Genomic DNA, 16,121 nt, shown 5'->3' on the forward strand with positions numbered 1-16,121 from the left:
TCAACAGAGGTCGTCGGATAAACCGGAAAGGCTTGGTGAGCCGCTTGCTCAGCTGCCTGTTGAACCGCCCGCTCAGCCTCTTGGCGGATCCTATCCCGGTCAACCAAGTTAAGAGCTCCATCAGGCGTCGGGTCATGCCTGCGCGGCTGGTCACAGCGCTGGGCGTTGCTTGACATGGCCGCTGAATCCATATGCCTGTTGTAGCTTGGGCTCCGGCTCGGGCGAGGGGTTGAATGAATGATGTCCCGACTATATGAGTATGATTCCTGTTGTGCCAGAGCCGTCTGAAGAAGTTCCCTGACTCTTCGTGTTTCGATCGATGTCGGAGAGTTGCCTTCCATGGGGAGAGCCGCCAAACGTGCCGATGCAGCGATCAGATACTCCAGAGGGCTAGAAAAATGACCCGGTGGTGTTGGTGTATAACGAGGCGGAGCAGTGTTCACACGAGGGGGTTCCATAGCCCGCGGTTGACCCGGCGCCCCAGCCCCGGGTGTTGTAATCCGGTTTGCCTCTGGCGGGTTACTAGGACCGGCTCTGAGTGTGTGGAAGAGGTTCCTAGGATCGTAAGTCAGAGGCAGACGTGATTGAGTCTTCTGGTGCCTTCTCCTCATGACCTCGTTTGATGCGTTCAGATTCATCGAGAGCTAAAAAGCCTCTGATTGAAGCTGCTGAGCCTGAGCGTCCAAAGCCCCCCGCTCTGCAGTCATCCGAACGTCCTCCGCCACCAAGTTTTTCTTGGCTTGAGCTACCTCCCCACGTAACCGTGCCACCTCCGCATCATGCTGAGCCTTATTCGCCGGTTCAACCACGGCGGTCAATAGGGCTGTCATCCTATCCATGAGATCCATCAGCACCTGAGCCGGCGGGCGCGCGGGTTCTCCTGACCCAGCCGCTGCCGACCCGTTGGTAATTGCTGCCGCAGCCGTAGAGTTTTGAGCGGGCTGCGTACCAGTCATGAAGATCCCTGCCCTGTTCGGCGGCTCAAAGGGGTCCGGAATACTGCTGCCATCGGAACAGCCCGCAAGCCCACCATCTTGTAGTTAATACAATGAATCTGTCTCACCTGTGGACGACTCACCGTCATAGTAGACAGTCGTCTCACCGCCATCCACAGATCCTTCAGAAAACTCCCCTCCATGGAATGCAACCCACGAAGGCACGCCTCACGGCGGGCTGATTTCAGGCAGGTCTCGCACGCTGAGCCGTCTCAATAAGGTCGGTGCAGATGTCCGGCTCAGGGCCCGACTCGCCGATCCGGCCAATGAAGATGTGGATTCCGGCGAAGGGGACCCGGTACCCGTACTCAATTGAGCCGGCGTCGGGGGCCCAGCCTGCGTCGTCGATGTAGAGCTTGCCGCGACGACTCTTGGTCATCCGGCCCTCAGCGTATCCCTTGATCCCTTTGAACCTGCCCTTCAAGAACTCAAATCCAGCGTGCGCTGGCCACACGGTGGGTGCCAACTATCGTGGAATTGTCATGGCAGATGTCCTACTGAAAGGACTTAGTCGTGGAGCCATCGCAACTAGGAAGCTTAAAGGGGTTAATCGGGACAAAGGACACGAGAGGTTTATACTGGTTCGGCCCCTTGTGTTGAAGGTAAAGCCTAGTCCAGTTGATGTGGTATTGCTAGGTTTCGACGACCAAGGAGCGAGATCCGCTAGCTTGGCCCTCGGTCTGTTGTTTCTTGTCCTAAGCCGCCGCCGGGTTGTCCCCTTATATACACGGGTTGACACCCTGCGGCCTACAGAGTCCCGGCCGGCTCATACAACGTGTCCGGCTCTGTGACGTCTTTTACATGCTTTACTTTACAAGTCTCTTATTCGTACATGACGGTTTACAGTCACGGGCCTCAAGCCGCCTCTGGGCTTGGGCCTACTACCAACTTTATCATAAACCGTCACCTTATATACTCTTTGGGCTTCCTTTAAGTAACCCGCCATTGTGATTGACCCGCCCCTCCTGGACGGGTCATACCTGGTAGTCATATCCCAACAACTACCTAAATGGCTTCGGGTCCCACACCCGTCCGGCCATCTTGTCGGGCGTAGGGGTACTACCTAAAGGCGCCGATCGCACGCCCGTCATCCATCAGTGGTGAAATTAGTCCAAGCTGGTAGCATTTGGATCATTGTGAATCCTGCATTCAAGTTTATGGATCTAGCACTTGCATTTCTTTTTCAACAATTCTTTTGCGACATATTTAGTTTTCAACTTTTTAGTACTATAAAATGTACTTACCGTGTAGCAACGCGTGCCATACGAGAGCCAAGCTGTTTTATCTGCACTGCAATTACCACAAGAGATTTTGAAAAAAAGGATGATAAAGAGAGCACTTTAGACGAGTAGCAGGGAAGAAGCAAGTGAGTAGCCTCCACTCAACCATCTCTTGTCCACAGCTCTGAACAAATTCTTTGCTTTAGATGATGATGATGATGCACGAGGAGACTACTACGTTCCGTACTTGGAAAAGCTGCCCATCCACACAAGAGAGACGGGCCCGCAAGAGACTGTGGGTCCACGAGACACGGAAGCCTCGACAGAGATCTCACGGTGCCCATCTTCCCGTCCTCCACAGAGACTGACGTCGGTGCGGCACGACGCCGTACTTCCGCCACCACCCGCCCAACCCAACCAGAACCACCTCCATACCCCCCACCCTCCGCAAACTGACAGCCGGGCCCACGCCCGTTACGTGGGTGGGAGGCTGGTCCCGGACGTGCAGGGCGCGGCGGGCAGCGATGACACGAGTCCATGTGGCCCGCGTCCGTCCGCTACGGGCAGCCGTGCGGTGCGTAGACGGAAATGACGAGGGCGCCCCCGGCCGCCTGTCCCCGTCCACCCCACGACGCGTACCTCGAGTACGACCGTTGTTTAATGCGCCCGGCTCACGTGGACCTCGCCTCGCCCTCCGCTAATCTCCACCGACTGCCCGCAGTACTAATCACGCCATTATTCAACAACTGCCCATCACTGTTCTCCTGTGATCTCGCGAATACTTAGCGCCAATACTTAATGGCGGGGCCACGTCACGGCCATCATATCACATCATGGGTGCGTGCACCGGCGAGCCGAATAATAAACCGTGCGGCGATGCAGCCCATGCACCGTCATCACCACCATATACAAATCCTGCCCGGCCCGACAAGGCCATGTTGCGGAACAGCTTAACGACTGCACGGGCAGCGAGCGACCCGACCGTGGCGAGGCAGCGCGATACACCTGCCTGCCCGCCGGCCCGGATCCACGCGATCGATGCGCTCGTCTCGTCCGTCGCCTTGCGCGGGAGTGGATATAAAATGACGGAGCTGCCCCCGGGTGGGCAGACGTGCGCACGGGGGCAAGGGCGTCATCTCGCCCTTCCTTGGCGACAACGGAAACCCGGGCCGGAATTTAGTACGGCGGTGGGGGGCCGCACCTGCTCACCGCCGCGGCAGGAGTGCTACGGGCGTGGGCCCGGCCGGGAAAGGTCGTTGCCTCTGTACTACTGCACGGGGTACGAGGGGGGTGGGCCACACGGCAGCTGTAGCCGGGCTCCACGCAGGGGTGGGGGCGTGGGGTGGGTGGGCCACGTCGCGCTGCTCAAGGCGCTGATGGGTCGGCCAGAGAGCGATGCCGCTGGCGTGTACGACGACACGTGGAGACAAAGGCTATCTCTATCCTACTCATCGGCTCGGCTCCGGCTCGTGGCATCCGAGCCGGGTTCACGTGGCGCGAGATGGAGAGGGACAGAGAGATAAGTATGGATACCTAACCTGGCGCCGCGCCGGATCTGGACCCGATCCGATCGCCGCGTGCCGCACGCCACGCCATGCACCCGCACCGATCTGACCACAAACGAACCCTCTCACGTGCGACGCGTTCAGAAAGCCGGGTCCAACCCCTGCCGTTTGAACAGCAGCGCACCACGGTTTACACCGAGCTGGCTTCGTGCCAACGGAAAGAAGTCTGCGCCAACCTTCACAGCCACTCCCTTCCGGTCCTGCTCGGTTAGAACACGTCAAGCCGCCCGCTTCTCCAGGTAACCACTGCAAGGAACTTTATCAGTGCATGCCGTCACACACAACGAATGGTTCCTCTTCCGAGTTAGCCACATGCATGGGGGGACACGCCGAGCAAGTTGCCGGGAACGCAACAGGCATGTGTAGCGCCGGGATAGCTAGGCAGCAGCCGGGGATAACACGGCCGACAGCGACCGGTTGCGTGGACGATACAGCGACGCGCGGGCTGGCTACGGCGACGACGCAGCCGTACGTCGACGTGCAAGGAAGAAGTGCACGACGAGGACTCTTCCTCCTCTGGGTTTGGTTCTTGCTTTCAACCGTCGGCTGTCGGTGACATCACGCAGATCGGCCCGGGAACGGGCGGGCAGGCAGGAGGCAGCGTGAAAAGCAGGCGAGATACGACCCGGTTCCACGGTGCACGCTACACGTACGTGCCGGGACGGGTCAAGCACGTCCACGCGCGTATGGCCTGGATGAGGTGATACGACAGGAATGGCCGGCAAATGGACGGAAGGGAGGAAGGAAGGATACGCCCTGTGGTTGCGTGCGTGTGTACGTGACTGGCTAGCCCGGGTCGATCCATGGACATGGACCGGGCGTGTAGCTTACTTTGGCGCCATCATCATTCCAAGCAGAGAATAATCCTCGGGTGTAGACTTGACTAGCAAAGCGACGATGCGTTTACGCTGCATTACGCGGGAAAGCGACCGCCACTGTAAGTGAGATATACGCGTAAGTAGGTTGACTTTGCTAGCTAGCCTGGTGAGTAATCCACGGATAGGTGTGTATCTGTGTATGGCGTTTGATTGTGTTCTAAGAACATGATTTTTCGTACGTAATGGAAAAACGTTTTAGCTTTCGACTAATTCTCATATATCATGTCCGGGAGTTTGTGGTATTTCATTGCTACAAGCATGGGTTATTGTAAAATAATAATACATGTCATTTGAATACTTCTCTTCAACTCCAAAGTATATTTAGATGAATTGAATTTAGTGTAAGTTTGAGACATATTAGAGCTCTAACCATGTTTCGGTTGGTGATCAATCCATACGAGAACAAACTTTTGGTATAGCTTTTGTCATATCTTATTACCTCATAAATATGAGTTAGAAATAAAAAAAGAAAAAGATACAGAGACATCCGTTTTAGAGTAAGATACGCCCTTTACATTTTAAAGTATTTTATTTGGGATTGGAACATTTCCATGGGTACTTTCTTTTTAGAATGTAAAGTTCCTTTTCAAGTACAACGCACGTTGGTCACTGACAACTCTGCTTATTAGTTACAAGTAACTACAATACTAAGTGTCTTATTTTAATTTTTGTATTGTTTCTCCCTAATATTTTTCATTGCAAATGGTAGCGAGAGGCGATCACAGATACATAGGGCCGCCACTTCTTCAGCGAAAGACACCCCCCCCCCCCCCCCGACTCTACTGGTACAAGATTGGGGAGGCCCCGATCTATCGAATGCGGACGTAGTTTACCCGTTTTGAGGTTTTAAGGTAGGCTCCCGTTGTGTGTCACTTCGGCCCTTGCGATGGTGGTAGAGGCAGCGTACAATAAAGTTACCCTTCATGGTGCATCGTTTATTACGATGAAGGCTTTGCGGGAGGAATAGTTCTCTCTGGATCTTCCTATCTCATTAGTGTTGTCTAGACCTCGGTCCACTGTGGGGGGTGATAGTTTCCAGACGTAACTTCCTCCTGATCGTTCTGGATGGTGGGGCTAAGATTTGAAGGGTATGTGGGTTTGCCAGTGACAGGGAATTCCCTTAAGTTTGCTTTCTAGTGGGTGAATTCAAAGTTGTTTTGGCATGCAATGATGGAGACGTGCAGTAGGTAATCTCTATACGATGCCAATTCCCACGATATTGATGTATGTGGGCATTGTGTCCCTCCTTGGAGGTTCAACTGAAGCTGTTTATTCTTCTTCACACCTCTACTCTCGAGTGGAAACCAAGGCTGATACGTTGGATAGAGTGACAGTGGTGGCAGTTTCACATCGTGGGCTTCCTTTAGAGACGTCATCTTGGGACGATAGCCTATGACTAGCAAGATGCTACGTGTGGTTGACACCCCTAAAAAACATGTGGTCGACACTAGCGATAGATTCAGCAAATTTCAACCATGGCATCAAAGATTGCTTAACGTTTAGAACGTTTGTGGTGGGGGCTCCTTGTTGTGATGAAACGGTCGTTATAAGCCATTATGTAGAACATATGTAACTTGTTGTCTTTCATGGTAACATTTCATTTTTTTTCTCTTAAAAAATATCTTTAATATCTGCATATGATGGGGATGACAGAGTTTCTATTTCCTTCAAAAACAACTAGAACAAGCAAAAGGTGCTTGGGCAAATGCCTAGAGACACAACTTTGTAACATGTCGAATAACATTATAATGGTACACACGTACTAACATAACGGCCCATGGAAATCTACAAACCAACATCCCCCTTCTACTTTGATTGCAATCTAACCCCCCCCCCCCCCCTCCCCCTCATTTGAACCTAAGTCTGGGTAATTTCCACACGAAACATAGGCTTCTGCCATCGGATAATACAAGTTTGTAGACGACCAAAAATAAGAAAACAACAACAACAACAACTACTACTACTACTACTACTACTACTACTACTACTACTACTACTACTACTACTACTACTACTACTACTACTACTACTACTACCACTAGTACTACTACTACTACTACTACTACTACTACTAGAAGTAAAAAAAACCCTAGATAGGTAGTAATTCAAAGCACTTGGTACAAGCCGTGAACCAATGCAAAGATGTGTGCGTTTGACAAGATGAAGCAAGCCATCAATTGTAGAATAGTTATCCTCAAGAGACTCCGTTGTTCTGCTATTTCCAAATGATCCTACTGTAGGATTTATCACGTAGATGTAGCACGATTGATGTGGAAAATCCGAGAGAGGTGAATGCAAACCGGGTTCCCCTTTTTATCCGGCGGTACAGTCATGAAGAAAAAGGCCGTTACTTATTTACTTTAATCTATTTTTTTAACACATACCTCCTTTTTAAAAATGTACGGCATATTTTTGCTGTTTTTTTTAAATATGACTGTATAATTCTTTATTAATGGTCGCAATAGTGTAGCTAGAAGAAAGTGTTACCCAGTAGGATTCTGGTTTTTTTTCAATATTATAACCTACATATGTTAGGGATAACCATATGTCGAATGCATTTTTAGATTGTCAGAAACTAAAATATACAGAAAGAAGGTGTATTTCGTTGTTAGCCGTCACGGAGTACGTCCTTGCTTACGGCTGAATACATTTGATTTAGTACAGCCTTCCGTTCTAGTTGGAGCCATCACGGCCAAATTAATTGCAAACAAGGTTACTTGGATCAGCTGGTTTCATGTCGCCATTAGCAAGTCACTAGCAAGAGCTGTCTGCCTCCAGTCCTGCTTTCTCCGGACAAAAGGAGAGAAAACAAGGACGGAAATAAATAAGTGAAAAATGTGTTTTGACATGGTGGCCGGCAGGGACTCGATCGGTGGCTGCAAGACCTAGCTATAGTCCATGTTTGGTTATCGGTCCCGGGAGGTCATTGCGGAACGCGCACACGGATTGACGTGGAAAACAGAGTCCTTCCTATGCTTCTTCTCGAAGACTTTACGCCATGCTAGACAGCATTTTCCTAAAGTACAGTGGTTGATAGCAGCTAAACTGCAATGAAGTCAATAGTTTGCAGCCTGTAAGAAGAGGTCTAAATCTACTAGACATTGGGTAGGTGTCTGTGGACGAGACCGGACAAGAAAATGAGCCATAGTTAAACTCGCAATGGCACGCCGTTTGCAGGGCGCAGCCCATCTGGAAGGCAAACCATGCACGGTGCAACTTGTGATGAGAAAATACAAGTTGGAGCCAACCACCAACCATTGCCGATACATCTCACCGGAATCTGGAGCCGGCTGCTAGCTTAGCTAGGCCAGGCGGCCGCAGCCGCGGCGACCGCTCACGGACTGGAGAGAGGGAACAATCATCGCTATCGGCTCGGCTCGCGGACGCCAAACTCTGGCATGCGCGGGCGTGAAGCCCGGCGGATAGCGGACTCGAGAATCGAATTTAATCAGGCAAAATAAATGGGAGCTGGGAAAAGGCGACGCGCCCGTGACGCCTGATCCATCGATCCACACGCTCCAAGCGCTTTTACGGCCACGCCCCTAGCAGCCATTCTTCCTTTGAACCACCTTTGCATAAACCTATTTGCGAAAGCAGCCCTGGGCAGGCCTACTCATTTTGCACGGAGGGCCCTGGGATAGTTGGGTTTGAGGGATGGGTTGGACGGTTGGGGTCACATGCTTGGTGCTTGCGTGGGAGCGTGGTTGTCCGTCCCAAATAAAGGTGGTTGGGTTGGCGCTCTTTCTCCCATCCAAGTTCGTGCCAACCCTTTAAAAAAAAGTTCGTGCCAACCGGACGTGGCCCATTCGTATTTCTTGTACGTACGTACGGAGCAATTCAATTGAAGCGTCGCCGTTGAAAGTAAAATTTATTCGAGGCTCCTCACCAAAATGGGTTCATTAAGGTGGCAAGGGTTGTTTTTAGGTAGGTGTCGAGTAGATGTCCACTGTGTGCTGCTGACACTTTACACTTGCGGGTATCAAACATTTTCCACCTAACAACAACTAGGCACCCTCGTGCACGACCGGATTTATAGCGCAAGCAAAGGGCGCCCCCAAGTTGGGTTTAGACGAGTTTATTCGGGATAAAGTTCCTCCTGATGGCATGGCATCACGTCTGTGTTTGTTTGGTCGCCTTACACTTGTTTAACCTTGAATCAAAAGATTATGTTTCGCAACGTAGTTTCCGGGAAAAAGCGATCGTGCGCTCGTCAAATATTTTACTCCAAAAAAAGTAGTATATAGCATCGTAGCATAGCATGGATGAGCTAATAAAAGTCAAGCACCGGCTAATTATCGCGGCCACGATAAAATGGAGCCAGACCCCCAAAACCAGCTGCTAATTAAACGAAAACTAATCCGGGCCACGTTGAAAGGCCACCACTCACGTTCAAAGGCCACGACCCATACACCCGCCCCGTTCCGTTCCACCCAGATGGTCGATAGATAGACCGCCTTTTTAGTTGGCATGGAAAATCTAATCTGGTGGCAGGAAAATATGGAGTCAAGTTTAGTAGCCGTCGCCGTTCAAACGCTCACCTCACGCGGGAGGCCGCCCGATCCATCCATCCGTCCAGCGGTGGCGGTGGGTGGCAACGAACGAACGACGACAAATCTCGCCCACGCCGCTCCGCTCCGCACCACACGCCCCCACGACGCGACGAAATCACCTCCCCGCCCGGTCCCGGTCCTCCTTCCAGATGGCATCTCGCCCCGAATAGATAGATGGAGTAGGTCAGACACGCACAGTCACAGGAGAGAGAACGTGAGAAATTTTTTTGAAAAACTTAAAAAAGCAACGGGACGCACGCACACCCACATGGGACACGGACGCGCCCGGGCCCGCTCCCGGTCCCCCTAGCCGCAGAGTAGCACTCCTCCCACCAGGCCGTTCCGCACCGCCAGCCGTGAAAGAAAAAGAAACCGCACGAGTGGTTGTTTTGCATGTGACCCCCCGGGAGAGTCCGCCCCGCGCGACCGCCCCCACGCCGGGCCAGCGCTATATAAGCCGGAGACCAACGCGGCGTCGCTGCACAACACGCACCGCTTTTTGTACTCCTTTCTCCCCCCGTCTCGTGCGCCCTTCGCGTTTCGCGCTCTCTCTGAGGAGTCGGGTTACGTTCACGTTCACGTCCGTTGCCCCGCACCCACCCACCCCTCCGAGGGAAACGAAAAGAAGAAGAGTTTCCTCTGCCGGCCATGGAGAGCTCCTCCTCGTCATCTCTGTTGCTGAGCTCGTATACCGGCGGCAACAAGAGGGCCAGGGAGGCCGACCTCGACGTGGTCTCGTCCGCGGAGGCCGAGGCCGCCAAGAGGATGCGGCCCGAGGACCTGCTGGACCTGCTCGACGACGACGCCGACGCCGCGGCGGCCGGCGACCTGGCCTCCGTCATGCGCAGCCTCGAGGAGGAGATTTGCGCCGGCGACCTGGCCCCGCCGCAGCCGGAGCTGGGCTTCCTGCTCGAGGCCTCCGACGACGAGCTCGGCCTGCCGCCGGCGGCGGGCGCGGCGTCCTCCTCGTCGGACGACGCCGGGGGCTGGGAGCCGGAGGAGCCGGCCGGCGTCTTCGGGGAGCAGATCTGGGGCTTCGAGGACGAGATTGACGGCGCCTACGCCTTCGGCGGCGTCGCCTCCTCGCCGGAGGCTGCAGCGGCTGCCGCTGCGGCGGCCGCCGAGTGGGGCGACGACGGCTTCGACGCCGGCCTCTTCGGCTTCGGCGACGAGTCCTTCGGGCCGTCCGATCTCGCCGTGCTCCGCCACGAGACCATGCCGGCCGTCTGATCAGTCGTCGTCAGTGGACGGGCGGACGGATGGATTAGCCTTTTCTTTTTTACCTTTGGCTAACCTTAGCGCTACCCTTTTTTTAACCTTTGGGGAATGTAAAGTTTCTAGATGCAAGAAGGAAGAAAAAACTGTGGGGAGGAAACCTGGAAAATGTGTTGCTTCGAATGAATGATGTAGAGAGAACAAAAAGTCACACGAAGAAAAAAAAATCTCTCGAAGAAATTGCTTCATCATATTTATGTTCTTTTTGCAATAATTTTTTTACGTGACAAAAGAAAAGAATAAATAAATCCGTGAAAGTATCTTTTATTTTGGCCAAGAAAAATTTATGCTACTACTATAATGTGAATGAGTGTACGAGTCAAAAGCAGATGCGGATTTGTGGCCGTTGATGGAAATGTTTAAAATGATACGGTGCCTGCACGTTGGACGTTGACCTAACCTAGTGACACGACAAACCTAAATAGTGAGAAAAATAGTTCGAAAACATAAAACCATATGTGATTCAACTGCCCACCCAGATGGATTGGAAAATCAGAAGCTTCTAGTGTTCCTCGGGTTTCTTTACTTTATTTAAAAAAAGATAGGCTGACAATTCTCCAGCGTTTATTCTCGGATGGGGTGGATAATTCGGGCCGGAACGGTTGACCTGTAAAACAAGAGCATATGCCAAGATACGTTGTGCTTTGATTTCGAAAAGGAAAAAAAATATACGTTGTGTTTTTTTCTCTCTACACATTTGTGTACAGAGAATCTGCAACGTTACTATCTCCGCCCTGGTTTATTAGCCCTCTTAGTATTTTGTGTCAAATTTTGTTATGAATTTAATTGATAAAATGTTAATACTTGTCACTAAAATATTATCATTAGAAACAATGTTGTTCAAATATGATTTCAATGATATAATTTTTTATGACGTGCTTCAATATTTTATCAGTTAAATGTATGGTTAAATTTTAACATAAAATACGAAAATGACCAATAAATCAAGACGAATGTAGTAGTTGTTTTCGTGCAGCTAGCAAAAGAGAAACTGCCATTTCATAATATTTGGATCTGCCGTCTTCATAAAAGAACGAAAACACATCGATTTTGTCACGAAACTCTCGTGGAAACATGTCGTGTCAAAGTGTCTGGACTCTGGACACACACACTCTCTCTCCCTCAGAATAAATTACAGGCACTGTCGGTTGATTTTTAGTGCTTTTGAAATATATTTGGACAGCCAGACAAGAAATTATGGATCGTATTTCTCGCCGAATCTAGCTGTTGCCCGACGGCTAATTTTGTCAATGGCACTTGAAAAATGAGTTTGCACGACAGGACGAGATTGACCGTTCATATAATTTCTCATCTTTTTTCTACTCCCTCCATTTTAAAATAAATGATCCAACTTTGTACCAATTCTATACTAGCACCTGGCATGACGTGGTGGCTGTCCTCTCCCCCGCTCGGATCTCTTTCGGGGCTGTCCTTTCCCGTGACAGGTCACCGTCTAATCGTGTAATAATGTCGACGATATTTGCCACAGCTGGGAGTATGCTCTCTACCCCTAAAAAAAGGAGTTTACTGAAGATCTGGCATGAGTTAAATAGATGTGTTTCCGGAGCAGGGGAGTTGGGCGGTTGGGATCAGTTCAGATTCTACCCTCGAGGGCGCGACCACCGCGTGGTAAAGTACAAAGGCCGCAATCAAAGCAGCCGCGCCACGACGGGGAAGGAGAAATGCTCCAGTCCGGCAGCAGTCAGACCAACTCCATGGCATGACCCTATCATGTCCGGTCCCGTCCGTTTGATATAAAAGGGACAAAGAAGACGACCCAGCGCGCGAAGGTCCGGAACCATTTTGTCCGTTTTGTGTCCGGGCCGATCCATTTCGAGCGCAAACTTGCGCCGTGTTTGGGTCGCGGCGGACGCCAAACGGACGTACGCTCGTCCGCGTCGGGGCCGCGTGGCAGGAGGCCACCCACCTCCAACTCACCCACATCAATGCGCACGAGCGGGCGGCCCCACCTGTCATCCGCACGTCGAGCGGCCGCCGTCCTTCTTTAAGTGGGAAGCGTGGACGGGTCGTCGTCCACACTGCCCACGCCACCCAGCGGCCTCCTCGAACCCTGACAGCGCAGAAACCCTAGCCCGACTCCTCCTCGAGCTCGCCGGCCGCCCACCTCGCCATGGGCTTCTGAAACGGTAAGGGCAAGCCCGACCACGAGGCCGGCTCCTCCTCGGGGCGCCGCCGCGGCTCCATGAAGAAGGAGGAGCACGCATCTCCGCCGCGCTCCTCCCGTCGGGCCCCCGCGCCACCGCCGCCCTCCTCCCGTCGAGCCCCCGCGCCGGACCCCTTCACCATTGCCCCTAGGCCCTCCGGCGAGCGCGACCGGCAGTACATCTGCGCGGACGTGTGCCGGAGGTACTGGGAGACGAGGACGCCGGTCCCGTGGAGCGACGCCCACCTCCCCAACGGGTGGCACCTCTCCGCGGACCGAGTCCCCATCCCGCCAGTGCCGGCGACCGGCCGTGCACGGCGCGATGAGATCAACCGCCGCCGCCGCCTCCTCCCCGACGACCTGTACTACGATCACAGGTATGACCCCGACTCGCCGCTCTGGGACACATGGCTCCAGGACGAGCACGGCGTGCGGCGCGCGTCCTACTTCGCTGGCACCGTGTCGGGGCCGCGGAGGCCACGTGCAGAGCCGCGCGGGCATACGCGGGTGCGTGGCCTGACGCCCACGCCGTGGCCTTCCCCGTCTCTGTCGCCCCCTCCCCCTCCTCGCATGACAGCGGAGGAGGAGGCCCGTCTCCTGCAGCGTGTCATGGACGATTCCATGAACACGCACGACGAGCGGCAGTGGGACGGCCTGGAGGAGGCCATGGCCCTCTCTGCCGCCGGCGACGTCGCCTTCCCGATGGAGGACTCGCCCGCGTTCGAGAAGCTCCTGGGCCAGGGGTGGGGCTGGTCGTGCACTGCGCCGGAGATGGCCGCCGACCTGGGCGTGAACTGGTGCCCCACTCCGGAGCGGGAGGCGTCGCCGCGGGAGGAGGTGGTGCAGGCACCTCCGGCCGTCCAGCCCGCCCCCGTCCACCACGCACCACCGGCCCACCTCTGGACGCCGCCGGAGTACGTCGACCTCGTCAGCGACGACGACGACACCGGCGGCCAGTGAAGACGGCGACGACCACGGCACCGACGGGCGCAGGCACATCAGTTTTTATTTTCTTATTATGTTAATTATGAATCTGGGCCTGTTAAGTGGCCGTTGAAACTGGGCCGTTTTGTGGCCAACCCATATATATATTTTATGTTTTTTAAAATGCGTTTATTTGCTTTTTTAGTTATTTAATTATTATTTTTAATCCCGTCCACTCCGGACATGATTTAAAGTGCGGCCGCGCGGTGGACGCACACACGATCCAATGGACACAGCCGGGCACGGGCGTACCCATCGGCGCCCCAAAGAGACAGATTCAAACCAATCCAGACGTCCGTTTGAAATCGCGTGGTGGAGTTGACCTCAGTCTGATGGACGGGCAAAATTCCGTGTGAGAAACGGAACGAAACCCAGATCTAGCTCTGCTGGCTACGGGAATACATTTAGCCGGCCGGGCAACTTTGCCTGTGATCCACGATTTTGTTTTGTTTCCGGGGAAAGAAGGGAAAGACAGGCGGCCGGCGACGTGCGAATGATTAAACAAAAGCGGCAGCACGGGACTGACTCGATCGGTGACGCGGCGCAGGTGGACGGTCTTGGCTTCGCTGGTTCTACGCACGCAACGGCCGCCGCAGCGTGCCGCCGACGCCGGTCCGGTCCACGGCGTTGCCCTTCCCCCCGCGACGCGCCAAAGGTCGGGCGGCCCCCGCGGCGGCAACCGTATTGCCGAGAACCCCGTCAATGGCCGCCCCGCCCGCCTTGCCCCTCCCTCCCTCGGCCGTGCTCTACTCACCAGACAGTCACGGATCCTTTTCTTTTCTTTATACTCCCTCCATTCCACAATGTAGTTCTTTCTATATCCTTATGCTTTAACTTTGATCGTAAATTTAACTACTAATATCGATTGCGGCGGGAGCAACAATTATACTATCAGTGAATTTGTATTTGAAAGAAGTTTTCAATTATATAATTTTTTTTCTTCCGCCGCAGTTTGTCTCGTTGGTTAAATTTATGGTCAAAGTTGGACCTGTTGTCTCTATAATCCTGCGCCTAGTTCAGTCGTCAGTCAAAGTTCAGTTAGGACTAAAACGGCTAGTACATGAGCCTGTTTGTGCACTGACCGATTCGTAGTTTGTTTAGCTAAGTTAGTTAGGCCGCTGTGCGCGCATCGTGGGATGGCACGAGCTCATGCGAGCATGGCGGCATCATGGGAGGTGGCGAGTGGACGTGGGATGGCACGGCCGTTAAGCTCGGATCACTCTCCTTATCTTTCTGTAATCTCAGTACAAAATAACAGCGAAGAGAAACGAGAAAAGTTGCAGGTTGAATGCAACACAAAAATCTAGTCTCCTCTCTGAATCAAAAACGATCTTTCTACCGCTGTCTGACAATTGGCATCAGAGCAGCGTTCGCGTGGTTCCTGGTTCGCCATGGCCGGCAGCGACAAGGATGCAGAGGCGAGGGAGAAGGGGGGGGGGCGCAAGTCGCCAACGAGGTCGCCGACACGGACGCCGTCGACGCAGCCACACGGGAGGAGCGTGACTCGGAGGGGCGGCAACGAGGTCGTCGTCCACGAGCGCGTGATCCGCGACGCCGGAGCGAGCTCCCACATCGTCTACCCCACGCTGACGTCGACAAACTACATCGAATGGGCGCAGGTGATGAAAATCAACCTGCGCGCGCAGGGTCTCTGGGAGGCCACGTCCGGCATGGGAGAGCCGGGCGATCGCGAGGACATGGCGGCGCTCTCGGCACTGATCCGTGTGGTGCCACCGGAGCTGGTGCCCATCCTCGCCACCAAGGACACCTCCGCCGAGGCGTAGGAGGCGATCAAGCTGATGAAGATGGGGGTGCAGCGCGCGCGCAACGCGACAGCACAGCGCCTCCGCAGGGAGTTCGAGGCGCTCGCGTTCAAGGACGGTGAGACGCTCGACAGCTTCGCCATCCGTGCCACGAACGTCGCCAACAATCTGTGATCCTTGGGCGACAAAGTGGAGGAGGTAAAAATTGTAGAAAAGATCCTCAATTCTGTTCCCCCGAAGTACTCGCAGATAGCGTGTTCGATCGAGACTCTGTTCGATCTCGAAGAGCTGTCCGTGGAGGAGCTGATCGGCCGCCTCACGTCTGCTGAAAGGCGGTACGGGGGTGCCTCCTCGGAGGGAGCAGGGTCCCAACTTCTCCTCACGGAGGAGGAATGGATAGCGCGCGGCAAGAAGATGAAGGAGCAAGGCTCTAGCTCCGGCGGCGGCAGCGGCAAGAAAGGCCGCGGCAAGCCGCAGAACGGCAAGGGCAACGGTGACCGCGACATGTCGCATATCAAGTGCTACAACTGCAACAAGTTTGTAGGGCACATCTCGCGTGATTGCAAGGAGCCACGGCGAGAACGGAAGGGGCAACAGCAGCAGCCCCGGGCGCAGGCACACCTCGCTCAGGCCGGCGAGGAGGAGAAGGCCGTCCTTCTCATCCGCACCTGCACCATCAGCGACGACGATGGCCCGTCGCTGTTGATGGCACGAGTGAATGCGCCAA

The 16,121-nt window shown here is 53.8% G+C and overlaps 1 protein-coding gene and 1 pseudogene across 1 annotated transcript; both read left to right on the forward strand.

Annotated features, from left to right (window-relative positions):
* The first annotated feature begins 9,683 nt into the window (after positions 1-9,683).
* Positions 9,684-10,674, forward strand: LOC125542434 (uncharacterized). Its single transcript, XM_048705477.2, has one exon. It carries the CDS (start codon positions 9,857-9,859, stop codon positions 10,436-10,438), a length of 582 nt encoding a protein of 193 aa, XP_048561434.1. The 5' UTR covers positions 9,684-9,856; the 3' UTR covers positions 10,439-10,674.
* Positions 10,675-12,614: 1,940 nt separating this feature from the next.
* LOC147977982 (uncharacterized) lies at positions 12,615-13,607 on the forward strand (annotated as a pseudogene).
* Positions 13,608-16,121: the final 2,514 nt, after the last annotated feature.

The sequence above is a fragment of the Triticum urartu genome, chromosome 3A (genome assembly GCF_056163025.1).
Source record: "Triticum urartu cultivar PI428250 chromosome 3A, HENAU_Tu73, whole genome shotgun sequence".
NCBI classification, from domain to species: domain Eukaryota; kingdom Viridiplantae; phylum Streptophyta; class Magnoliopsida; order Poales; family Poaceae; genus Triticum; species Triticum urartu.